Source organism: Malaya genurostris, chromosome 2 (genome assembly GCF_030247185.1).
Source record: "Malaya genurostris strain Urasoe2022 chromosome 2, Malgen_1.1, whole genome shotgun sequence".
Taxonomy (NCBI): Eukaryota; Metazoa; Arthropoda; class Insecta; order Diptera; family Culicidae; genus Malaya; species Malaya genurostris.
In genome coordinates, this window is record NC_080571.1 from 255,759,328 (window position 1) to 255,786,701 (window position 27,374).

Genomic DNA, 27,374 nt, shown 5'->3' on the forward strand with positions numbered 1-27,374 from the left:
AATCTAATCCGATAGGCACAAGAAAAAGAGGAGCACAGCGAGCATGGTGATTCGATCAAAGTGGAGGGTGAGTTACGAAGTATCACCAAATACATTTTGCTAGATACAGCACTAGACTAGACCGACAGGTGAGGTAAGTAATGACCAAACTTTTACTGCGTTTTGATTCGTTCAATCAAAATTTTGCCATTCGGAATTGGAATGAATTTGTCGCTTACCAGAAGCATATCCATAATACACTACAGATTATATTTATATCTTTATTTCATGATATCTATTATGCTTGTAGATGTATAATATACTGTATAATCGCTATCATAAATGTTTCACAACAGAAATACTCTCATTCTCCTCTATTTGCTTAGTGTTTACTCATTGTGTCTTTTTTGCATTCCACAAAACGAACAAAAGAATATTAGTGGGTAAATTTGTAAGCGGTGCCGTTCGCGTACGTACGCTCCAAGTAGCAATTATTTTCCTCTATCAGTAACACATCCTGACCTAATGAAGTTTTATTTTTTATACTAGCCACTCTAATTTTTACCATTTGCTTTAGTTAATTTTTCTATGTTCTATAACTTATGCGGTCCACTCTCATTCTACTTCTAGAATTCATAGTGTTTCAGTAGATTTATAATTTTGTGTCGATTTTCGACGGCAATCAAAAGTAAGATCTACAGCAGCTAGTTCTATTGCAATTGTAAGTTGAACTCCTATTTTGATTTTGTTTACCGATGTGGAGTTTTGACACTGCCTCGGTATGATGAAAGATTTATTCTACTAAACGGGTTGATTTTTCCGTCAAATCAATCGCTAGTTATAGATAGCCTGTAACAAAAAAAAATTACATTCGATTTTTCCTCTTTTATTTTACTTTATAAAAATTTTGTCATTTGAATTTTTCACTAACAGCGGCACGCGATGAAGGAACGATTGGGTTTCCTGTGAACATCAGTACCACAGATATAGAGGGTAATAATTTAGTACAGTATAAAAAAAATATTGCTCTAAAATTATTTCTCAATTAACATAACATGTTCAACACAGACAAAAGATAAGAATAGTACCAAGTGACTACAACCACATTTTCTTTACTTGAATGTTTGCTTCACACCAACGGCATCCGTAGTAGCCCACCAGTTGAATCCGCAATATATTTACAAAAAATGACTACAATCTCCGTTGTCGGCGGCCATACTGCAGATATAACTAAGAAGGGTTTTAGCTTGCTACTGATCTACTGGTGAATAGGCACGGCACGGACACTTTTGATTTGGAAGCGGCTGTTGATGGGCTGCTGTTGGAATGGTCAGCATGAAAGCGCCACGGTTTCGCAGATACTATGTGGCACTGTTGCCGGCGGTGCTGGTAGGGCTGGTGATACCGAACACCGGGCTGATGCGCAGAAATACTCGCCGAAGGACGGTCCGTAGTTCCGGTTTCATATCGAAACACATCAGATCACACATAAGCACGTAGTAGCTGGATATGTGGGCGGCAAACTGCAGCAAAGGCAAAGATATGAGATTCAAATTAGCAGATAATTAACGTCACTTGAAACAGAAACTCACCCTCGAATCAGGCATCTTCAACAACCGCGTCAAGACGAGCAGCAAAAGCGATGTCCACGCATCACGGTGCGGTTCACTTTGCAGCTGTAGAAAATAGTCCAAAGCTTCCGTGCAGACTGCTATCAGTCTTTTCTCGATATCCTGCCAGTCACGTCGGCGGCTTTCGTCGCTGTACATCTTGAACAGTATCCGCAGTACACAGGCCAGCGATTGTGTTTCTTGTTTCAGCAGATTTGGTTTCAGCGAACCTTTGAATCCTGCCTTCCACAGCAAGTTGCGCTGTTCGTGGTTTGAGTTGAACTTTTTCGCAAACCGATGGCTTTGCAGAAGACAATCGATCAGTTGCAGCAGATGAGGCGTGTTCAAATAACTGTACATTCCCTGTTCTTCCCGTTGGCATTCCTCAGTAGAATGTGAATGGTTCAGAGCGGAACTGCTTCCCACGCTGGATCCGCCACTGTAAGACAGTTCTGCTGCCGCTTGGGCAAGTGTTTCGGCGTCCTCTTTCCGGGAGGTGGCCGGAAAGAAGATTATGTTATCGATCGTTTGAATAAGTTCCAACTGAACGACACACTTGATTAACAGGTTGGAGAACAGTACCGATGTGTTGTTTACATCCGTTGCTTTCGGAGTGTGTTCTTGCAAATCCGATTGGCTGTAGACGGAGTGTTGCGATGGAGACCGTTTCAGGATACCATGTCGAGGGATGTCACCGTTTTGAGGAAACTGAAGAGCGTTTTGGTAGCTTTGAGGATTGGGATCTGGTTTCCAATAAAGCAGTTCATTCGGGAGAGTACTGTTGAAGATGTCCAACATACATTTGCAGGTTTTATCCCATGTTTCCTCGGTGAACTTTAGGCCATTGGAGATTACCAGATTCTCCAAGCAGTTGGTTCCAGAACGAGCGAGCTGTTCATTGTTCTGCTGTACGCACCAGTGCAACTGACAGTAGAGATCTTTCAGCAGCATTGGTCCGAGAATGTCGAAGTATTGAGTAAACACATCTATGATGGCATACAGCGCATGGTTGCAGGTGGTTGTCATCCATTCGGCCTTTTCCGTGTGGTGCTCGGGAAGTTTCATGTTATCAAAGATTCTAAACAGAATGTTAAACAAATCTCGCCACCAGTTGGCTTTGAAGGCATCACCGTGGGTTTTGACGATTTCGAACAGAACCGTTAGGCCCCGTGTTCTAACGTCCAGCTTGCATCGATTCACCACGCATGAAAGTGAGAACAGCATCGGGAACCATCCACGTACCCACACGCGGTCCTCTTCCGATACGGATACGTCATTCTCCATGCCGGCATGCTCTGCAAACAGGTTCGGAGAATCGTTCACGCACAGAGCACACGTTCTGACCAGTCGTATCGCTTCCATGCTAGTGTCGGGAAATTTGGCATTGCAGGCAAACTCCGAAAGACACTTGACTGCATCCTGGAATGAATCGATCATTATGGGGAACTGGGATTGGTACAGTTCAGTAATAATTTTTCCAGTCGTAAGGAAGGCCATTTCGACGATTGCTTCATCGTGATCTCCGGCAGCCAGGTGAAATACCGAGAATATGTTTTTCCAACCGGATTTGATATTGTGAGCCTGGGAGTTGACCATTTGTGCAACGCAACGCACCACCATATCACGAATTGCCGGAGAACTGTTTTTCTTCATTATGTGTTCAAAAGGCCGCAAAAAGTCTTTCTGGAAGCGGAAATTGGTAAACTCTCCCTTTTCGATGAACTTCATCGAAAGCTGCCGAAGAGAATCCAGAGCGAAGAAAGCTATTTCCTCGTTGCTATTGCAACCAACGGCGTTGAAGTGTTCGCCCAAAATTTGCCATATCCTGGACCACTGCAAACGGATACGGCCCATGTTGTAGTATGAAATTTCAACAATCTTCTGCAAGGAAAACATCCTCGGTTGCGGACGGGTCAGTTCATCCAACGAAACTTGGCACAAAGCTTTAACGAAATCTACGATTGCATCTCCATCTAACCGGATTGAACCGGTGAAAATTCGATCCACAGCTACTACTATGCTCTGAGAGCTGGTCTCGCCAATGTGTTCCTTAGCCGACGGATCTAGGGCGTCCCGATGCGATGCCGAACCTGATAGGAACTCCGGACGGACACCAGTTCCGATAAGCTGAGCCAACTCCAGGTGAGAAATGCATTTCACTATATCCAACCAACTGGAACCAAGATAGTTTCCATCGGTGTGAGCCACCATGATTAATGTTTTAATAGTATCGATATTTTTGGCCTTCATCTCATTAATCGGCGAATTTGCGGTTAGTAGAGTGAAACGAGCTAGCGCTTGGACGTAGGCGTCTCTTTCCAGTGTCATGTGGAAAATACAAGTGATACGAATAGCACAACGAATTCCATCCAAACAGAGACTAGCAATTTCCTGATCATCACAATCCTGCAAACCGACCGAGAATGCCGCCAGAAACGAAGTCCAGGCCATCTTGAACATAGGTCTGACGTGTTCTAAATGTTTGGCTGATGTAAAGGGGGCTTTCACGTGCGAAACCGATTCCATTAAATTTTTAGCCGTCGTTGAGAGAGCCTCCATTTCAACGTTCCACAGCAACTTACGCTTCTTCTCGTTAACAATGATCTGCTTGCCAGGTTTGCTGGCTATTGTGTTCTTCATTTTAATCTCGTGCCCAGCTATTTCATCGTAGATCTGAGAAAGGTACTCTTCGGGAAGGTCCTTATTATCGCTAATGCCTCGGTTCATTTTGATGTACTGTTCTTTAGTCATTTTGTGTTTCACCTGGGGAGAATGAAGATCCGTGGTAAGCATGATCACTGAAAACGCCAGCACGTAAACCGTGTCAGCTGATGCGAACAAAGTGTTATTCGGATTACAATCACAGTATCTGCTGGCAAACTTCTCCATCAACCGATCAATCTTTTGTGCCTCTCCTGGAAGACGGAAGCCTTCCAGAAAGTATCGCAGCGCTGCTACGATGTCCAATTCGGAGAAGTTCATATCATCAATATAGGCGCACATCACAGCCTTACTTTGCTCGTCATTCTCGCCCAAATAATCCCCGACCTGGGTTTTGTCCAGTCTTTCTTCGTCGTGTAGCCACTTGGCTACGTCTTCAACCGTTACCCCCAACAGAGATCTTTCCTGCAGGAACTGTATTCCTTTCTTCGGTTTCCGGTTAAACATATCGATCCCAGTTTCCATAACTTCCTTCCTCTGTTTTCGTTCTTCCAATTCTTCAGGAAGATCCAATACCTCTCGATTTCCACCAGAAGTATTGGTGCTCTCGACAGAATTGATGCTTAAACTCGACCCTCCGTGTGACTTGAAAGGATCGTGCACTTCCTCAGAGCTCCTGGAGACACCGATAATCGCTGGTGGTGGTGGAGGATCCCCCAGAGTGGTTTGCGAGTTCGGATTCACATACAAATCCTTGCTCCACTCTACCATACATTTCAGTATCGAAACCACACACTCTAGTCCACGAATTCGCATGGATTTCTCCTGATTCACCGATGTGCCCAGCTCCAACGCCTGTCTTCCCTGAGCAATCTTCGACAGATCATTGACCAATCGCTCGAAAAGATTGGCAGCCGAAAAATCACAATCGTAATTAACGTAGATATCCACTACACTCTGAGCATCGGCGCAAATTCTGGTCAACGCCTGTATGACCATCCATTTGTGTTCGAACGATGAACTGGTTGCTTCCAAGATGTTGAGGAAAATTTCCTTGAAAAACACTTCTATCTGTTTCTTCAAATGGGTCTTGAAATTGGACAAGAGTGCCACAAATATCGAAAGAGACAATTCGAATACCTCCGGCACAGAACTGCCACCGTTCTTTGATAAAGCCACACACAAGTACTGTTTGATCGCCATAATGAACATTTCATTGGAACGAAACACTGGTCCCGCGTTCTGCAGGATCGACAACAATAGATGCAACGATAGAATCTTTGAACGTAGCTCGTGCGACTTCGGATCGGGATGTCCATCCGGAAGTGGTTTCATCGAAAGTTTGCAGAGAGCTCTAAATACCAGAAACGCATCCTTTTGTAGAATGTGTGTAAACTTTGCCGTTACGATGCTGTCATTTTCACTAGCTACTTCCATACTTTCCTGTGACGGAACTCTAGCGATTGAAGCACTGTCCGTCCCTCCAACGGAAACACCTCCGATGCTATTAGTATCGAGTTCACCTTCGGGATTCAAGGACGTTTGTCTGCTTACTTCTTCCGCAGTTACTGCAGCAGTGGCGACGGCTATCACATTGTCCACCATCTCATCAACGATTGCCCGTACCATGTCATAATCCGGATGTTTTTCTTCCACAACCTCAACTGTCGATTTTTCAGCTGATTCATCCTGTCCAACACTTGCTGTCCCAACCGAGGAGACTATCGTTCCATTGGCTAGATACTCGTACGCTTGATTTTCCATTCGTGTGAAAATTACGTTTAACATCTGTGTCAAAGTTGCCCTCGCGGTGGTTTGATTAATCAGATTCTTACTCGATAGATAGATATCGTAGCAGGTTCGGACACCTTGCAGAACGGTGCCCTCGTGCACTTCCACGTACTGTGAGGTAACCACCGTCAACAGCGCCTTAATAATCTGCAACTGTACTCCTTCGTCCGTTTGGGGACCCATGAAGCAGTTGCAAATCGTAGTTACAATTCGGTCGATCAGAAATTTTCCCGGATTCGAAGAATCCGGAATATTGCCCGTCAAGTGCCCATAGGCGATCAATTTCTGCAAACAGTCCAGCGCTGTCACTACGATCCGTGGTGTCTTACTCTGGCAGGCCAACTCGAATGGTAGGAAGTACTTCTCGGCATTGATGATGTTGGCCGAATCACTCTTCGGTAGCGGCAGAGCAGCCGATGAAACCGTAACTTCTCCATTCTGCTCGCTCTGGCCAGCCTCCTTCAGCTCTACCTTGATGTCCTCTGGAAGGTGGGGAAACAAAAAGGAATTGTGATTAGCGGTTTGGATTATCTCTGGCACTAGAAATTTTGTTTCGGTATTCGTCGTCGAAAATATACGATCATTTCCAGCACTTTTCGTCCGAGTTCGTATGTTGTAACTTCGACAGCTAGGAAATGTTTTGTTTAGTGAAGACTTATTTGCATAATACAACTCAACATACGGTCGAATAACAAAAACTAGACAGAATTTTGAAAAAAAAAAAACAAAAACATTTAAGTCTTCGCAATTAAATTGATCAAAACTAGGTTTTTTCAGAATTTTGCTCTGCCGAGCTGTAATTGGTTTTTGCCTTTCTCATATAGAAAGGCTATGCAATCACTGTGAAAACCGACTTTTTAATCGAGGCCTGGAGGGCCGAATGTCATATACTATTCGACTCCGTTCGACGAACTAAGCAAATGTCTGTGTGTATGTATGTAACAAAAATATGCACTCAGAGATGGCTGAACCGATTTTCACAAACTAAGATTAAAATGCAAGGTCTCATTGTACCATTGGCCTGCTATTGAATTTCATCCCGATCCTACTTCCGGTTCCGGAGATATAGGATGATATGTACCAAAAAAAGGAAAAAATATGCACTCACTTTTTTTAGAGATGGCAAAACCGATTTTTATAAACTAAGAATAAAATAAAAGGTCTTATAGTTTCCTAAAAATTTCTAGAACATTTTATCCGGATCTGACTTCCGGAACTAAAGCGTTATAAGTGGAAAATTACCAATTTCATTAATATTTTGCACGTGCAATGGTCAAAAACAGGTACAACTCCCATAAACTGTCTGATAATTTCTTCTAGTTTGCAGAGCTTGTTAGTTTGTGGACATAAAAACTTAATTCGGCACTGCTGGTCCCCCTTTTTACTGTTCCGGAAGCACTTCGATTTCTCTGCGATGCTTGAGCCGATTTTCACAAATCTTGATTTAAATCACCTAAAAATGAATTAAAGCTCATATTATCTTTAAGGATCAAGAGTAAACCAAGTTAACTTGTGTTGGTAATTTGTGTATTGCGTACATTTTATTTGGTACGTATGTCATAGATCTAAGTATTCATATATGCAGTGCAACCAGTTTATCAAAGTGGTTTGCACGATTGAGTCAGGGCGATGAGTGTCGAATTTTTCAAATCTCCATATAGAATGACAATATGTACAACACCGGTACGTGCAACGTGGAAGAAGAAAACACAAAACGAACGATGCGTGCTTTGTTCTATTTCGTACACGCTATAAAGAAAACAAAACGGTTACGGATGTCTGCTGCTAGTGTGTGATATTGGTAAAAGACGATGCTGCGGTTGATAAAAATTTTAGCTATTTTATGATTAGTGCGACGGAAAGAATAGAAGTATGTAAAGCCGAGGTAAAATGAATGATATAGAAAAAATAAAAGAATGTCAAAGAATTGAAGTTTGTTTGAAAAATATGCAATTTTCCCTGTCGGTAGTGTAGTAATGCCGTGCCGGTGGTGTAGTTATAATAATAATAATAATATTATTATTATTGATTATTGGTTTAATCGAAATAGAGCATGAGATAGTAAGTATAGGTTTAACTATGTTCAAAACTGTTCCAATTTGGAGGTCATATTTGTTGCTGGCAATCAACTTCGGCTATTCCGTTCATCTGAATACGGTTTCGGAAAAATTGGAAATGGTGACTAAAAACTGCAAACAGGATCTCACTCACTTTCCTTCAAGATGGCTAAATCGATTTTCACAAACATATAGGTTCAAAGGACTTTTCCTACAGTTTCATACGGAATTCCTAAATTTGTTGTGGATACTACTTCCGGTTCCGGCACTACAGGATAAACAGGATTTGTAGAGTTTGTTTGATGGAGTCTGAACAAACTTTCCTATTTATATTCAACGAACAGTTGTTTTTGAGAATTCTTCAATAATATTTATGATGTTATGAGTAACATGAGAAAGGCATCATTACACCACTACACACTTAAAACCATTTCTTGAGCTCGGCATAATAAAATGCCGAAACTGATCAGCAACACGTAAATTTGCTGATTGCTCAGTAATTAATACGCATGTTTCTGAACTTCGTTAAATGCATTCACTGATATTTCGGTAAAATGCTTCACTTTGCCGAAATTTGGCATAATTGCTTGCTGAATTTATCAGTAAACAACAGATATGCCGACATCAGCAGAGACGTTTGCCGAAATTTCGGAATATGCGCTAGCTGTTGCCGAGATTCAGCACGACAGCTGTCATTTATTGCTGCGTTACATTTTCGCTTCGCATTGTGCGATTATTTTCTAATGAAATTCTCGAGTGAAAAAATGGATAATCTTCGAAGAAGCGTAGAACCACTTGCAAGTAAAAATATTGAATAAATATAGTGACATGTTTCGCTTTATAAAAAGCGACTTTATCAGAGCACTCGCGATTATAAGGGAAAAACACCCAACACGGGGCTCAAAGCGTCCTCGAGACAAAACTTTGGGGGATATGCGAAAAAATAACCCAATGCATGGAATAATTCAATAGATCAAAGTAAGTTTATTTTTTGAACAATACCGTATATGCCTCATTAAATATTGAACATTTTTGTAAGCCAAAAATCAATATATTTTTATTTTCATATTTCCAGCTCGACTCAAGGTGGTCGCATCTGGAAACGCCGCTTTTTTAATGCTACATGTTTTCAGGTAGAGGTTTTAAGCAGTACTGGCAACAAATTTGTAAGCCTCCTTTAAGTGTTAATAAAATGAATTTTTGATACTGAATGGCGTGTTTATAATGTTGAGAAATTACAAACAAAATTAATTGACTTGATTTCTAATTACTGATGATTCGGTAATTTATTTTTTCATTTTTTCGTTTTATTGGATTGCCGAATATTCAGTGAACGTTTCACTGAGCAAACAGTAAATCTTATGCTGACGATTTCGGCAATATTTGACGTTTGTCAAATTTGAGGGTGCCGAGACGCTCAGTAATTTTATTTTTGCCGAGATGATTGCTGATTACTCGGCTGTGCGAATCTCGGCATATTTTTGCCGAGACTCAACTAAAAAATTTAAGTGTGTAGGTGAATTAAAACAGGTTTTTAAATGTATAAACGGTTACTATTTCGTTCCAAGGGGTTGATTTTACATGTGAATAATAGCGTTTGAAGCAAACTTTCACAAAGAATCCAAAAAGGCAACTCCTCAAAATCATAAAACTTTAGCCGAAAATACAGATAACTGAAAAAGTTACAAGTGAATTTCATAAACTTTTCATCATTTTTTGCATTGCTTGCGCGCAGTTGTTTCCTATGGTGGTGGTGTGAGAAATGAACAGTGGGTTCGGTAGCGTTATAACGAGAGCAAATTTTATTTATAAAAAATAACACGAGTTTATGCATTGGGTTTTTTGTTGAACCCAGTAAAATTAGTATTATAAGAAATCGTTCATTTTCTAAAGTAACTGACTTTTAAAATACTAGTAATTTCAAATTCTGTTCAGCTCAATGAATTGATGTTGCTTTGTTATGTAATATCATATAATAGATATCACTTTAGATTATAACCAAACTATAAATGTTCTACACAGACTACTGAATGAAATGAATACAATCCAAGTATTATCGTTCATTTATAAAATTGGTATATATAACAATCATATAACCTGGTGCCAGAATCACAATTAAAAAATATATACGTTTGTAGAAAATGTATTAATTTGGTACATTTTCGTTGTCTAGTGAATGGCCACAATTTCTTATTACAACAGTTTTTTAATCGATAATCAAATTCAAATTCGATCTCATGCGGTGAATTACTATTTGGTACTGGTAAAGATACTGAAAATACTTGAAATTCTTGTTCTCAATCGTTCTCTAGAAGGAGAATCTATGCTTGCTACTAAACTCAGGCATATAAATTGTTAACATGTTAGTCGATATATACACATATAGCCTCATGTTAGTTAATTATAAATACTAATGGTTCATAGTTCTAGTGTAATAGTAATCAATAACAATAAAGATCGAATTAGGATATACTCAAATTGTGAAATATTCACAAATTCACTACGAATCTATAAGAGTCTCTTTTACAAGCCAACAAAACGTTTGGTAAGCCCACTGCGCTCAATCACTGAAAATATTTCTGGTTTCTATGTGTCGGTTTTGCTTGTTATGCTTCGTGCGATGATTCGTTCAGCTCAAGTGGTACAATTTTTGCGCGCATTTTTGGGACTTCATTTCACCTTAATGTTCAGAGGACAAACAAATTTGTGTCTTTTAGGTATTTAAGAGTGTCTGCAATTTTCACGGACTTTTGAAATAACAGATGAATTTTCATCAGATTAAGAAGGAAACATCAGTACATCTGTATAAGTTTTTATAAGCTTAGTTCGCTTAAAAATTAATCTTATATAGATTGTTTAAATGAAAAAGAACAATTGAGAAGTCAAAATAAAGTTTTGCCTTTCTCTATAGAAAGGATGTAGAACTGCTGAAAATCTCGACTTTCAAACGGACCCTCGGAGATCCATAGTGTTATATACCATTCGACACAGCTCTACAAGATCCAAAAAAAAATCAATATCCCATGTTGAATTTCTTCCCGATCCGACGTGAAAATGAATAAAGTCCTACGAATCAGCCAAATAATTTTAAAATTGTTCGTGACTAAAACTCGGTTTCGAAAGTATGGGAAATGGATGTCAAAGATTCCGGAAACGGAACTGACTTCATTCTTATTTTTGTCTAAGATACAGTATTAAGTTTATTCGGGATGCCTTTAGTAATACTTATAAAAGTCATAGTAATAAAGGGTGTTTTTTTTAAGAAGTATAGGATTTGATTTTCAAAAAATAAACAAAAAAATTTTGAAAAAAAATGATGCAATCTTCATTGGAATCGATAGAACGATCAATATAATTTAATGTTTGAAGATGGCCAATGCGCAAGGTCCAATTTTTGCACACTGTCTCCAATATATCGGCCGGTATTTCACGAATAATGTCACCGGCCCATAATTCACACCTAACTTTCACTTGTTGACGTATCCATTGAACACGAAATGAGCTTCGTTGCTGAACACAGTTTTTCGATTAAAAAGTGGATCTTCCTCCATTCATGATTAAATTCTAGACAAAACGACGATTCATGATAACATTATAGACCAAACTGAACAAGCTTGACAATAACACAAAACACAATTCACGCGTAATCGGTCAAAAACAGTGTCGCCAAAAAGATACCAGTAAAAAAATCACTCTTCATACATAGATTCTACTTTGTGCGAAAGTTCATACGGCGCAGAACGATGCTTCATTTTTTCATTCATGATACGAAGCTTTCCTATGCCGACCGAAGCAGAACTGCTACTGAATAGAATGCGATGTGTGAAGCAACGATTCAAACCAGCCCCTGCTATGACGTCATGTAACTGTGATCAGCATCCTTCTGCAAATACCAAAACATTGAAGAAGAATGACTAACAAAAATTTGGATATTACTAACTTATTGTTTATTCAGTACCCTTTCCCACACTTCCCCACAAATTATCGATCAGAATATCATCACTACGATAAAAAAAATAAGACTTTACTCGATTTGAAATGCTCGATTTTTTGTTTACCGTACTCTGCCGTGTAAGAGGAATCAAGAGGATGGCATCATTATTGCACATTGTGATTGACTCGTGAAAACCGTGGGTGCATATTGAAATTTGAAACGACGTTACCATACGTGTTTAAATTAAATGTTTCCGAATCAATTGCCAGTTAAATTATGAATTTAATCCATAAACAATTGACTGAGTTTTAAGCTTTCAAAATTGTGACAGAAAAAGGTAACGCTGTTAGTTTTGCATTTTTTTTAATTGACACTAGGCCCCGTAAAGAGAAGAGTAAGGCATTTTGAATGCCAACAAACTTTAAAACTCACTTCATTTTCTCAGACTGGGCCGAAACCTGCTGTCGCTGTTCGATGCATTGACTCAACGGGTAAGATGAAAATAAGTGCATTCGATTCGAGTTTTCGCGTGACTATAACAGCATCAGTGCACAATTGCCAAACTATGTTTACTGCAATACTACTTTTCACCTCTATCTTTAAACACCCACGCACGGCAGATTTACAACGGTTGTGCATTTCGAATGCACATTTAAAGAAATATTTATACGTTTTGTTTTACTTGTGCTCATCTAGGGCATTATAAGCTGATTTAGTTCATTTTTTATTGTGATTCTCATCCTTCACTTAAATCATATCCTTTTACGTTTCGAATTGTCAAATATTGTGATTCATCTTGAGTTCTATAAACGAAGAAAGACGACTAGCAACCGAAAGCTGATCTATCATTTCTTGCTTATGTCCAGCATAATAGAACCGATACAACTGTTAACTGTTAACAAAACAATTGTTATGGTTTGCAACACCGATTGAATAGCAATAAAATATAGAGCAAAAATCGGAAACATATGGTAAGACCTAACATATCATCATCAACCCATAAAACGTCATCGATTACGTAGTTATTGTACCCCTCCTAGACTATCGATTTGGTACAGACAATATCAGAAAAATCGATAGCCATCAATTTCAATTATTCACAAACCTATATAGCACACCAATCATGACTAATAACTACGTTTCCCTTTTCTGGTGTAAATCACTTGAAGTAATACACTTACCCAGCGCCGCATCGCAGGCTCGTTTGAGTTGCGAATGATGGGACCGTTTGATGTCCTTATCACTGAGAATCTTCTCCAGGGCACGGACGATAAACATTTCTTTCGTTTTGATACTGCTGCTACTGATGGTATTACTAGGTGTTGGCATAGTTTTGTACCAGGTAACCTATGGATTCCTAGGCAGACCGGATGAATCGTATACTCACTTTTAAATAAAAGTTATTGTTTTTTCACTGTATTGAATTGCATTTGAATGATCATTCTGCAATAGGTGCCATTCGCACATTACGTGCAAATTGTTTTAGCAACGTTTCTTCGAAAATCATTCACTGACCATTGCAATTTTACCAATAACGTAAGAGATTCTGTTTTATCTCCTCTGAGCACGGGATAGTAGCGAAAATTTCTATAGAATGCACCGCAGGGAAGCAGGACGGGAACTGCTCACTCGAGTTATAACCTTGGAAAAATTGTGATAACGCACGCAATCCACTTATCACGGTAGAAAATCGATCGCTTTGGTGTAGCGAAGAATATGAGACAATGAATTATCACTGCCGCGACACGATAAAAAGATTCTTATTAGCAGAAAATGGATTTTTCGCTAAGCACTAGTAGTTTCACCATTCTCTCTTTCTTTTTTTCTATTTTGTGGGCACGTAATGGAAAAATGTCAATATGACATTACTGTCATTTTTTAGTACAGGAACAAAATCTGTACAGATAAAAAGACGAAAAGAGTTTGAAACAGTACAGTTTTCGTTTTTAAATTGCACTACACCGGTGTAGCGAAAGCTGCACCTAAACCGTTCGTTTTTACCAATTGCACTACACCAGTGATACACTTTTTCTGCACCGATACCACTGGTGTAGCACTCATCAAAAGTTTGGTGTAGCTCTGTGCAATGGAATCGTTAATTGTAGTCAATGGTTACTGTTTATGTTTTCGTCATTTTTGTTCGTTTATTCATGCCTCAGTGTAGCACTGCACCGGTGTAGTGCAAATTAAAAACGAAAACGCCATAAAATATTGTTAAAATCAAATTATTCCATGAATCCAACCCACATTACAAATTCGAAATAAAATTCGAATAATATCCAAGGGGCGAAAATGTTTCTTTCAGAATTCCATGTGAATCCAGTATGAATTCCGAATCAATGCGGACTCCTGCATCACAACCGATTCTGATCGATATTCGCCGCGATATACGAATGCAACTATGCAATGAAAACCGCGAGAATGTTACCGCTGAAACGGGACCCGAATCCGTAGCTCACTTCTATTCGGAAAAATTGTTCTGTCAATTCAACTACCCTGCATCTAAAAACACACGAAGAGAAAGCCTAATTGACTAGAAGAACTAAGCATGCTCCAGTGTACGTGGCCACCAATGCCTTCACTTACAGTCCTATATTTCAAACAAATTCAACAGTAAACAAACACATAGACTTGTAGTACATTTTCGCGGTTTTCAATGAATTTGCATGTCAGTTTTCTAATCTGTTTTTCCCCGTTAGATGATAATAATATTTAAAACTAGCTCAAGGCGGCTCTACGTCCTAACAAGACTAAAAGCAAATCGTTTGAAATATTTCAGCTATGGACAAGACACAAACCAATTGCGTTATAGAAATCGAGCTCTTAAAAAACGAGCAGTCGAGTAAGAAGTTGATTCTTAGTCCATCGGAGATACAATGTGGGTTATATTGCAACTACCAACTGCATCCGAATGGGATTGGCGTCTTGATGCAATAGGATTGGCCAATGGGCATATCATTTTAATTATCACTAAATCAAAAATATTAGTTAAAATGCACGGTAATCTGCCCACCGCGTACAAGTGGGTAAATCGTAAAATTGGTAAAAATTCATACTGGATTCCACTTCCACGGAATTCTGCACAAAAATATTTCGCTAACTAGGATTTAATTTTGATATCACGCGAGCTTGATATTGTTTCGTGTGAGTGCATGTGAATGTGTATGTGAATTTCCTATGTTCAAAATAGATATTCGCCTCCTGTAATCATTATGTGAGAATCAGTTGAAATTTACATGAAAGCTCGTAACTTCTACCTTGCAAGTAATATATTATTTACGTGTTGAATAAGATGCATGATATATGAATAGTCCGGTTCATTCTATCTACCTATCCAATAGAATGTACGTGAAAAGTTCTGTGGATGAGAATCATATATGTTTTCAGGTAGAAGTAACGTGAATTATTTTCTGAGTGCACTTATCACACGCTTTGGGATCACACGCTTTGCGTGTTAGACTCACGCAGCTGATGCAAATGGCCCTCGGCGGCTCGTCAAGATTAACTGGGAAGGCGTATTATGTTTTGTACTAAAAATGTGCGTACATGCAGAATTAAAAAAGTTCAAAAATGTAGGTCATTATCCTTTTTTGAGAGAGTGGCAGGCATGCCTCTTTTACAGATTCATTGATGAATTTAAAGATTTTCATAGAATTTTCTGTTCAAATCATTTTCAGATATTTGTGTTTTCTACTGATATCAATGAAAATATTTCAAAATTCCAATCTTCGTAACTTACCAAACAAACAAAACTTTATACTTCTATAAAAGCGAATGCTTTTAGGCGACTGCCTAAAACATTTTTTTCAAATTATAAAATTATACTTGGCATCCCTGATGACTAAACATTCGGCCTGTCATTTTTCATACACTGTCCTTAATTGAATTGCCAGAGAATTTTCTTTCGGCGATCAAATCAAGAGTGTTAGGAAAATTGATGATTTAGTGTTATTTGTTGAAGAAAGATTTTAGCTCAGAATCGCAGCTTGATCATTAATCTCGCAATTGTATGAAAAAACAATCATCAGGTAAGTAGAGCTGCGAGGAAAAGATCTAATTTCGATATGTGACTGGCGATATCACATCATGGCGGAACCGGAACGATTTTCATTTTAGGCAGCGCTAGTGCTAGTACCCCGATATTGATAAATTGAAAATATTGTGCATGTATTGTCTCGCCTTCACCGTCTATGCTTTTCTTGATTTTAAGTAAGGGGGTATATGTTGTATTTATCAACTGATTCAAAGATAATTATGACGTATTTTGGATGTTTGACAAACATGGTTATCAAAATTAAAGCTAGATAAATTCTGCGATGGTTGAAGTCATAGGTTCTTTTAAACAAAATTCTAAATCAACTGATAGTCGATATCATAGATTGTGAAGAAAAGAAAAATGCTATAATGTTAACTCTTTTAAATAGAAAAAATGGATTTACCACCAGCGGAAGATTTGAACGGAATAATTTCTGGTGAAAACCCACCAGTTGGTCAGCCAACGGGCCAACCAAAACGTCAGTCGCGTGGTGTGAAAAAATCCAACGTAGGAACTCAAGATGCTCTTCCAATCGAAGAAGCTCTCAAAACGGAACTAACGGGGTCCAACAATATGAAGACACCGATATCGCTGTTACAGGAACTACTGAGTCGTCGGGGAATCACACCACAGTACGACTTAATGCAGGTAGAGGGAGCGGTTCATGAACCCACGTTCCGTTATCGAGTGTCTTATCAGGATAAAGATGGTATGATTTGTTAGCGTTTTAGTTCTCCTACACCGTCTGATGAAACTATTAAATTTTCAGCTATGGGCACCGGAAAGTCGAAGAAAGAAGCAAAACATGCCGCTGCGAAGGCATTAATTGACAAATTGACCGGAATATCACTCAGTGATCCGCCGGTAGGAAGTTTGAACGTCAAAACATTGGAGTATGTTTCCGATATACGCAGTTTGAGATAGTCTAATGAATAAATAAATTAACGAATGTTTTCGATTTGGCAGGCAAACCGTCGACGGCGACGAGGAACCGACTGGTAATCCCATCGGGTGGCTTCAGGAAATGTGCATGGCACGGCGTTGGCCACCACCAACCTACGAAACGGAAATGGAAGTTGGTCTGCCGCACGAACGGCAGTTTACTATTGCCTGTTCGGTATTGAAGTACCGCGAGGTAGGCAAAGGTAAAAGCAAGAAAATCGCCAAACGACAGGCTGCCCAGCGAATGTGGCAAAGACTGCAGGATCAACCGTTGGAGCCCAACCAAATCGTGCAAATGCTTGACGAGGAAGGCAACGAGGAGGTAAGTTTGGATAAATTGACAATTTCCTAACACGTTTAGATTTTCCATGACTGTTGGTTGAGCTTTGAGGCTGTTTCAGTAACAATTCGGATAATTGTTATTGAATTGTAACTTTGATCCAACATCGGGAAAACCGCTGTTTCGTGATGTTTAATTAAGTTACACATATTAAATTATTGTTCGATGGAAGTTTCCCGTTTGTTGTTCCTTGTCATGATTGGAAGAAAGTATTTTGGAATCTTTCCTAATATTGCATTTTTAATTAGACTTATTCAACCACAAATTGTTACGATTTGATAAACTGCAAATTTTTGACAAGTCCTTATGTTTGAATATAGCAAAAGTCACACAATTTGTAATTTTAGTGAAAGATTACCAAATTCTTTCCCAGTCCAAACAAAAACACAATACGAACGGTTCGAATAATTGATGTTGCCAGTTGTGTTCAATCATAAACAAATTGTGTGCTTTTTCTGTATTCTAGCTGAAGGCCGCAACTATTTCCGGACGGTATGCCGGATTGAAAGACGCTCGAATACCCAGTCTGACTACGGGACACGGTCAGAAGGTTTCGCAGTTTCACAAGGGCTTGAAGGCGCGCAGTGGTGAAACTTTGCGCCAACTGCAGGTATGTGATACTTTTTATGTTTTGCTTCTTACCATGCCGAACAATGCCGATTGTCAATCACGAGAATGTTAATTGTGTATCTCTCAGGATCAAGCTGAAAGCAACTGTGAGGCGTTGGGGAAAAGGCTTCGAGAATATTTTAATCAACCTGTTCCACCATTCAAAATACTGAAGAGAATTTGAGTTGTGTCATTCGTTTACTTAAAACTGATGCTAACTATTGTCCAATAAATATTACTCTTTTACTGAACCATCTGAACTGTCCAACGAGGAGCAATACGAGTTGATAGAAGTTACTCGTATTGCAGCTCTCTGCAGCGTTAATTTGGCTCCGCTGCAAAGAAGAAATATATGAATGCCCCCGAGCCAAACGTTTATCATTGGTCACAATGCTAAGCGTGCTGGGAAGGCCCCCAGATCGACCCCCCTTTTATTAGTTGCCGGCCATAACCGCTTCAGGGGGCCCGGAGTTTGGCTAAGCGTGGGAATGATCGGGTGTTGAGACCGACCGTGCTTGTCCTCGGGCTTTTATTTGCTGTGTCTCCACCCTTACCTAAACGGCAACTAATTTCAGGTTTTGTTCCGATGGTAGGTGATAAATTTTAGCGGCGGGTCGAAGAAATTTTCAGACAAGGTAAAAAATTAGATTAGATTTTAATTTTCGTTATTTCGCTATGTACAGTTGTTACTAGATATGAATCTGAATATTACATAAACAAATTTTACTGATAGTCGGAAGTTATTTCGAATCGTAGTACCCGAAGACGGTCCAAAAACGTCGTACTGACCGACGGCACAGTGACAGCAGAAAGAAGTATTGGTAGGGAGCCTTGCAACTAATCGAAAACGAATATTTTATTGAAGCGGAGGATTTACTCTACGAGTCTGGTGGAGTCGATTAGCATCCAACTCCCGTACATTCCTTTTTTCCTCGACCGCAAACTTTAAACAATGTTTTATCAAAACCGTGTTCTTTCAAATTGACGTTATGTATTACTCAAAAAGTACAGAAAAAAAAAGATTTTAAATTTAAAAATATTCTGCTTCGAATTCAAATATTTTTTCTGTGAACTGTGAATAAAATCGGATGCAATATTTTTGCTTCGATTCTAAGAGTCAATACTGCAGAAAAATTAGTTCCAAAATGTTCAAACGCAAAATTTTGCTAAACCGGATTAAAAACACAAATTGATAGCCATTATCAGTGTACAACTATACAAAACGATTTCGGCTATCCTGGTTATCGGTCGGAAGCACCGGAAATTGTGGTCACATATTTCAAAATTGATCTCACTCACTCTGCTCAGTGTGGTTTGACCGATTTCCACAAACTTAGAGTCAAATAAAAGGTCTTACGGGCTCATACGGAATTCACGAATTTCATCCGGATCCGACTTCCGGACTACTGGAGTTATGGGGTAAGGTATATTAAATATTGTAAACCGTCACTTAAACCGGTGGAACAATAACCGTAAAAATTTGTTTCTTTGTAGTTTTTGTTTCATGGAAATACTAGTGGTAGTATTCTTGGAATTCGCACTGTGTGCAATTTTGCGGTCGAGCCTGTTTTTTCTCTCTCCTTAGTGCCGCCTTGTTGAATGTAAACGTGTAATGACGCAGTATTTGAAGAGAGCCTTTTCATTCAGTTAGCGACAGTATGCAGTTCTGCGGCCAGTAAATTTTGTTGTCTCGTGTCCGCCAGATATCAGAGAGTGGGTCAGTTGGAAGATTTACGTTGTAGTACCATTTTATTGTGGTTGTTAAATGTCAAACAAATGACAACAAGAAGTTTCGACCAAATAAGAGAGCGCATAAATTAGGACTTAGTTTCAGGTTCACTTTAAAAATTAATAAATCCCTTTTAGAAGATTGATGTGCTGGAACAAAATCTAGAGATTTTGCTTTTTTAACTCCACTGTAGAAAAAAACAAAATTGAATTGTTTTTCATTTTCATATTTTTGGTGCACAGATTTCGCGTAATACCAATTGGTCATGCAAATAAGTTGTTGAGGATTAATTTCGTAGAGCCATTCAGTAATCTCAATAAATGGTACATTTGCATATAAATTATACTTCTGCTTGGTACTAATATTAGATCTGAAAGTATAATAAAAATTAGCTAGACTTCGATAAAATCAATGAGCAATTATTTATCCTAAAATCACATATTCTGACATATGGTTCATTTCATATTCAATCATGATCCGATGGTTGTTAAGAAGATCACGTAAACTCCGATGACAAAGCCATTTTTGGAATCTACATGCTTTTCACATAAGGTTAACGTGTGGATTTTTTTCAGTGTAGAAGTGAAATGTCAAAGATAATTGAGCATGATGCCAACATAGAGGTGTGCACTTTTTTATATTTAAGAATGTTTTTTAGATGAAAGTGAATATCGCCTATAAATATTGTAGAATTACGCTTTTTTAGACCTGACGTCTTCTCTTTCAAGAGTTATAAAACAGTATTCAACTTTGCTCGTGAATGTTACAAATAGTGCTGAAAAGACGAGACCTATAGCGATCTTTGGCAGATCACTTCTGATATATAGAATATATCAACAAAATTAAAATGAAATTAACGGTGTATTTCAAGTTACTTTGATTACGATATTTTTTTCATTGCGTTCATGACATTGAATTTAAATTAACTGCACATTATCTGTTCTCTCAGGGAAAGGTAGAATGTAAAAGAAAATTGTCATTTTTATAAATTGTCTATGAATTAAGCGATCTGACCCTTGCTGTTTTACGAATAGTTTAAACATTAGGTCAAAATTCGAATTTTGATATTTATTTTCTAAAAAGTAGTTCAATTTCACCTAACAGATGAACCGTTCCAAAATTCTACAAATAGAAAATTTGCTTAGCACTGAAAAAATGTTATTAAATAGTATGATAAGTGCAATATAGTAAGCATAAGAAAAAGTTATACTTATTACTATTATAGCTCTCGTTGAGACGAATTACAAGTTACGTTTTTTCATACTAAATTATCTTGTTTTGAAGTATTTATTTATTTATTATGTAACCTGATATTGTGTATTTCTATCACAGCAAACATGAATACAAATGGAATTATTTTTCAAATCAAGAAATTTTAAAACTTAATTCGGAAATATTGGTAAAATTCTGCAATTAGCATCAAGATTATTTTGTTTAGTTCTGCGTGTAAATTTCACACACATTTATATAAATAAAGATTTTCATAATACAATGTGTTCTTCTCCGAGTTAGTATCAGATTGCAATTCTAAACCGTATTTACAGCCTATTTTTCCGTGCAGTGTATATTCCATATATTTTGAGTTGTTTGGTTCACTGTACTGATTGGGAAAGCTGTCATATGTGCATTAAAAAAATTGTAGTGTATTAGTAACCTTTTTTGCCACCGAACTTCACTGTGATGTCCCTCGTATATTTGAGGATTTCTAGTACGCAGACGTGAAAATATTACCTGGCATCTCTGCCAGGAGTTGGACAGTTATTTTAACCCCTTCGGTGTCTGTTGTACTGAAGCTTACAGCAATTTTATATCATAAATCATTTGATGGCAATTACTAATTTAAAAGGAATTTTTCTCTAGCAACAAGAATTATTTGTTTGTTAAAGCATCAACAAGTATGTATCTGTCAAAGACGACTGAATGTTTTGAGTAGGCGATTATAATGTTTTATAGTAGTTTATTTTTATAGTTAATATTTGAGTGAAGCACAAAGTTTTGAAGACAAAGACGTCGATTAATACAAAGTATCATTGTTACATTATTCTGGTTATAAAAACATTCACATTTAACGGTCGATTAGAAAAAAATTCTGGTTTGTGGTCTCGAAGGGGTTAAATCGATACGAATGACAGTTTCGCTATCTTTGCGCACTTTTGTCGCTATCTTGTCGCATCGCAATATTTGTTAACCGCCAGTGTAAATTACACAATAACCATGCTTTCGAGCAGATTGGTATGTAAATTTGCAATTTTGTTTGTTAGCAGACTTTGCAATTAAGGTCTGAGGACAGAGGGCCACGTGTTGAGTTTTAAATCGACCACGTGGCTCGCTCAATTCCCTTTGCGCATCGTATTTCTCTTGTACTCTCTCGTATATGAGCAAACTGTACCGGGTTGCCAGCATACATTTTATTATTTTGATGAGAAGTTTTATCACATTAATCTATCGTATGGGTTGGACATTACATGGATTCCAATGAACAATGAAAAAATATTCAACTTTCACAAAGATTGAATGTCTGTGTGTTTGGCAGCCTTGTCGAGCCAATTTTATTTCTCTCTCCTTTTTCAGAATGCTATCAGGAAACCAAAGCGAAAAAAATGGTGGATGCATTGAAACTGACTTTGTTTCACAGAAAAAAGACTTTATTTTTATCGTGATAACATATGTGTTTTTATGTACTTATCGCATCTAAACTAAATTATCTAGACTTTGTCACGGTACATTTATGATACAAGCCTTCAAGGCCGAGATATTCGATAAACAAGCAGAGGTATGCATTTCCGAGCGTTCCAATTTTCAGCAGTTCTTCAGTCAGAAAAAAATACTACACGACCGCTAAACTCAATGAATCATTCTGAAAATTTCACAGAATATTCTCAACTAAATTTCGAAGACATTGTCAGGTGGGTTTTTCTATATTCTGCACCGTTTCCAAGAAAATTTAATTTGAAACGGGAAAATAGCAAAAAACCTACCACTTTACGGTACTGTCCTCAGCCCTTAAGCAGAGTTTTTTTGCAGATTTTCGAAGTGTTTATAAAAAATCGTTCAATTTAATGACTTTGGCTATTACTGTAGGGTTTTTGTTTGGTTTTTTTCGTCAAACTTTCAAATTTTGAGCTCTGATAGGAGCATTTCTAGTACGTAAACGCCCAAAATTTCACCCGGCATCTCTGCCAGAGTATTGGACAGTTGTTTTAACCCCTTCGCTGTCCGTTGTATTGAAATTAATTAGCATTAGAGCCACAAGAAAAATTAATCGGCTGGTGGATTCATTGCAGTTTCAACTGGTAATATTCCTTAACGACAAGTGTTATTTCATTGTTCATTGAAAGCATCCACAAATGTATATCTGTCAAAGACGACCAACATTTTACAGTGGAAAAATACTAAGCACAAAATAACTATAAATAACACACGGTTAAAAAAATTCGTGCAAGTTGTAGCCGATGGCAGATCTCATACGCATTATCAAAATGAATTTATTATGATTGAAGTTTACTTAATAATTATTTCGCTAATAGAAATTTCCCATTGTAACGGTCAATTTAAAAAATATTTTTTTCTGGCTTGTGGTCTCGAGGGGGTTGAATCGATGCGAATGACAGTTTCACTATCTTTGCGGCATCTTGTCGTTATCTTATGGCATGGTAATCTTTTCTAGCCAACAGTGGAAATTACAATATCATTTCATTGTGTTTGTCGAATGTCAAACGAATGACAACGAGAGGTTTCGACAAAAGACGAGGGCGCATAAATTAGGACTTAGGTTCAGGTTCACTATGCCGAAAGCTTACACATTTTTCTCAGTATAATCTGTCTTTTAGCGAAACGGGTAAAAAGAGTAAAAATATATCACAGATGTGACGCTGCTTCTCCATATGGGCATATGCTTCTAAGTTGACTAGACCTCGGATCAGAGCTAATAAAAGTCATTTTAAAAATAGACGAAAATGACGAGAAATAAATGTCACTCTCAGCTTCGCTCGCAAACTGTGAGAACGAGATCCATGTCCAGTCAATGACATAAGCGGAACAGTAGTTATTTCTTTCATTTACTCTTTACTCTAGTATGCAGTGTCGGTATTCAACCGAAACTTTGAGAATCGAAAATGACAGAAAAAAGTTTCACAATTACGTTTACCTGTTGGTGCTCGAATTTGTAGTAGTTTTGGTTTTCAAAGAGGTTCTGAGATGTAATTACTTCGATTTGTCATATTTAAGTCACTTTTTATAGCCAAGCGTCACAGATTTTCAATACATTGATGAAAGAATGAGAATTCAAATTCTGTTGATGCTCCCTGCAGACGTTAGTTTGGTTTCGTCTTGTCATAGAGGAAAGAGTGACGTTGGCAATTATTCTCTCTCATTTTTTCAATGAGAAACGAAAATGCTTCGTCTCTCTTCGTTTGTTCTGATGTCGGTCATTTACGAATGAGACAGTAAAATATTGAAAATGAGGTTGTTGGAATGGTTTCTTTAAATGAAAATGCGTGATAATTTTAAGTTCTGCCTCGGATATTCTTATCTTGTGGTATTTCATCTCTCGGGACTATCTGATTCTTTGTGTGAAGAGATTCAAAACCTAACACAAGTAAGTTACGTGAATGTTGATCGTCTTACTCATAAGGATAATGCTCCGGATGCACCGTTGAATTGAACTTCGTGTTTTACCTGTTTGGAGTATTATCGTTAGCTTAGTAATTCACTAGAATGTTCTAATTAAAAAGTTCTTGAATATGAAAGAAAACTATAATCGACGAAACGTTTTTTTACACGTGAATCAGTCACTAAATAAATTATCGCTTGAGGAAGAATTAAGGTAGTACTGTGCAGTTTACCTACATTTCTTTGAAGATTGATTGTCCTAAAATAAATAAGTGGGTGGTAAAAATTTGAATAGATTTCATGGATGACTGAGTGGTGGGTGGTGCGGTGAACGACCCAAACGTGGTTAAAGCCGCTAATAAACGACAACAACAACAACAACTGAGTGGTGGGTTCATGCGTTTATAATTTACCTATGCTAACTAAAAGTGACAATCCCCTAACAGTGACCCGTTTCTTTCTCCACAGACCACTTGTCTAAATGATAAAAACGTCGATTTCGTACAGATGCTTCATGACATTGCTTCCGAGCAGCGGTTCGAGGTGACCTACGTAGATATCGACGAGAAAACGATGAGCGGTCGCTTTCAGTGCTTGGTGCAACTGTCCACGCTACCGGTTGCGGTGTGCCATGGTAGCGGTGCCACGGCTAAGGAGGCTCAATCGGCAGCTGCGCGCAACTCACTGGAGTATCTCAAGATAATGACCAAGACCTAAGTATGTGTGTGTGATGGGTAAGAAAATCGACAGTCAATCGTTATTTGTCATTGTCTCTCTCAGCCACTTTTCATCTTTCAGCTAAATGTTCCAAGTGTTCGGTCGATGATGTTGCTGTCGGTATTATAGTGGTAGTCAGCAGGAGTCACAACAAAAACTAGATACTCTGCGACAGTGTTCAATCCCTCTGTTTATTCCTAGATCAAATTCTAAAAGTCAATATTGTATGCAGTGTGGACACGATGGGCAGCCATCATCGACACATGTTTGAGCCACGGAAATGTTTGGGAGCTTGCTGGTGTCAGCTGGCGAATGTCCCCGCACGACGCACACGTTGAAAGTGCTAGATCAACTGACACGCCATCTAACGGCGTCAATATTTTTTAAACACATTTTTACTTTGTGTATTTGTCGAAACAATTCTCATAAATTGAGTTTTTTATTTGGAATTTTTGTAATCTTCGATTTGCATATGTACGGCTGAACGTATTCAGCAAATAGTGTGATTGTTGTGTTTCTACATTATTTTTATTTGTTTGAACGATTTTTTTTTCAATTATATACACTTTAGAGGTTAAGACTTGTTTCAATTGGCTCCAGTTCTTTTTTTTCAATGGTATTACGTAGACTCAAACTAATGTTTGCTGACACTAATTAACTAAATACATAAATAACTAGTATCGCTATCAAGTATTTAAATATTAAACGCAAGTTTGAATTATACTTAGCTATACGCAAAAAGGCATTGCGTTTGTCATTGCATTGGATATTCTTCTTCTGCAATTATTATTAAAATCTTAATCTATAATTGAATGGTATAACACAATTAAATTGAATCACGACAGAATGAGTAGTCCGGAACTGACGAGACATTCGAGTTATTTATGTGTATAGTATAATAGAAACCCGCATGAAAATATACACAGAATAATATGATCAAGCAAAGAAAAATGATTAGAAGACAACAACAAAATTTAACTGAAATTATTTCATCTCAAATATCGGAAGCAAAAATGTGTACGTATTGAAGCCAACATACAAATGTGTATGCGAAGTCCCTTCCTACTAGCAAGAAGTGGAACATGGATGCAGTCCTTGCATGCATCAATATACAAGCTATACTTTGCATAGAATTAGTGGGTTTTATTTTCCAAAAAAATACAACATACACGTTTATCTAATCGTCTATTACGCAACTAACTTAACAACATTCTTATCTGTCGTTTGAAATCTTATAATGGTAGTGTAATTGGTTTAATTTTATCATTGGAAATTTATTTTTAATACACTCACATGTACACGCTTTTTCATATGATTGAACAATGAACATGAATGTATTTGCTGTCCTTAATCCAATTTTTAGATCGAGCAAAATTAAGAGAAACACATACTACATACAGTCAATCACGATATATTTATTACAATTAATGGGATTTTGTCAAGCATCTAATCAAGCAAAATAATAAACGAAGCAAGCAAAAAGCAAACATGAAGGATAAAAGTCCCATATTTGAAGGAAAATGGGCATTATTTTAATGCAAAGTATAGAGGTTGTAATGAGTGAATCCAATAAAAAAATACGAGAAATCATTCACAATACGAAATGTATTACATGCACCGAATATGTTTTTTGTGCGAAAATTGCAAATTGTCCTCCAAATGAGATCTGTACAGATCTAACTGGGCTCTTCCATGAAAGTCGTATTGGGTGCATAATTCTTCTGTCTTGTAGTGTTCCTGTATTTCTGACAAATAATTCTCAATAATCATCATATACAATGTGTTATTTTGCATTTAGAACAAAAAGAAAACCTGAAGCAAGATTTTATTCAGTCAGTCTGTCATTTAGTTAGTTGTCACGACTCAAGTCCCTGAAAACTAGACTGAGCCGAATCATAATACCGCATTGTAGACTAGCGAAATCAATAGTAACCTTTGTTATTAGATTTTGTTGCCCTTTTTCCAAGTGGAGAGCCACTTTGATCAATATACGTGAAGGTTGAAGGGCAATAGGTTCGCTAATCGTCTTTTTGTGCATTGTTGTTATTCTCAGTTGTTGATTGTATTGACATGTGTGTCCAGTTGATTGTTGCAGTTGACCAGTGATTTACGTGGATCTTTTGTGTTCATACCGAAAACTGCGTAACGTAATGTAACAAAGGCTTCTGTAAGTTGACATACTAACGAATTTGTACTTTTTCTAAACTGATTGCTATAGATATCGATAATATATCACTCTAACTAATGGTTTTTATATATGCGGATAGTTATACGTATAAGCTTACTCTATCACCCCGGTACTAGGAGATATTTATTACTTCGGTAGAGGCTGTGCAAATGCAGCTCTGCGTAATTCTA

General features: G+C 37.8%; 2 protein-coding genes across 3 annotated transcripts; one reads left to right on the forward strand and one right to left on the reverse strand.

The window, feature by feature from the left end:
• Positions 1–228: 228 nt before the first annotated feature.
• LOC131429587 (brefeldin A-inhibited guanine nucleotide-exchange protein 1) lies at positions 229–13,860 on the reverse strand. Its single transcript, XM_058593807.1, has 3 exons — positions 13,214–13,860; positions 1,572–6,523; positions 229–1,502 (listed from the first exon to the last, which is right to left on the reverse strand). Exons 1-3 carry the CDS (start codon positions 13,359–13,361, stop codon positions 1,341–1,343), a joined length of 5,262 nt encoding a protein of 1,753 aa, XP_058449790.1. The 5' UTR covers positions 13,362–13,860; the 3' UTR covers positions 229–1,340.
• Positions 13,861–15,894: 2,034 nt separating this feature from the next.
• On the forward strand, positions 15,895–26,620 carry LOC131429588 (interferon-inducible double-stranded RNA-dependent protein kinase activator A homolog). 2 transcript variants are annotated; one of them, XM_058593808.1, is made up of 7 exons: positions 15,895–16,060; positions 16,457–16,777; positions 16,838–16,961; positions 17,035–17,332; positions 17,817–17,960; positions 24,768–25,033; positions 25,098–26,620. In XM_058593808.1, the coding sequence occupies exons 1-6, from the start codon at positions 16,042–16,044 to the stop codon at positions 25,014–25,016; spliced, it is 1,155 nt and encodes a 384-aa protein (XP_058449791.1). In that variant the 5' UTR covers positions 15,895–16,041; the 3' UTR covers positions 25,017–25,033; positions 25,098–26,620. The 2 variants fall into 2 exon arrangements, with proteins under 2 accessions (XP_058449791.1, XP_058449792.1); XM_058593809.1 differs by lacking the exon at positions 17,817–17,960.
• The last annotated feature ends 754 nt before the right edge of the window (positions 26,621–27,374 follow it).

Bases quoted from the DNA above. Each gene is read 5' to 3' on its own strand.
- LOC131429588 (XM_058593808.1), top strand. The intron at 16,778-16,837 runs GTATGATTTGTT...TTAAATTTTCAG, and splicing joins GTCTTATCAGGATAAAGATG to CTATGGGCACCGGAAAGTCG. The intron at 17,333-17,816 runs GTAAGTTTGGAT...TCTGTATTCTAG, and splicing joins ACGAGGAAGGCAACGAGGAG to CTGAAGGCCGCAACTATTTC.
- LOC131429587 (XM_058593807.1), bottom strand. From the start codon at position 13,361: ATGCCAACACCTAGTAATACCATCAGTAGCAGCAGTATCAAAACGAAA. The intron at 6,524-13,213 runs GTAAGTGTATTA...CCCACCTTCCAG, and splicing joins AGCCTGCGATGCGGCGCTGG to AGGACATCAAGGTAGAGCTG. The intron at 1,503-1,571 runs GTGAGTTTCTGT...CCTTTGCTGCAG, and splicing joins TGAAGATGCCTGATTCGAGG to TTTGCCGCCCACATATCCAG.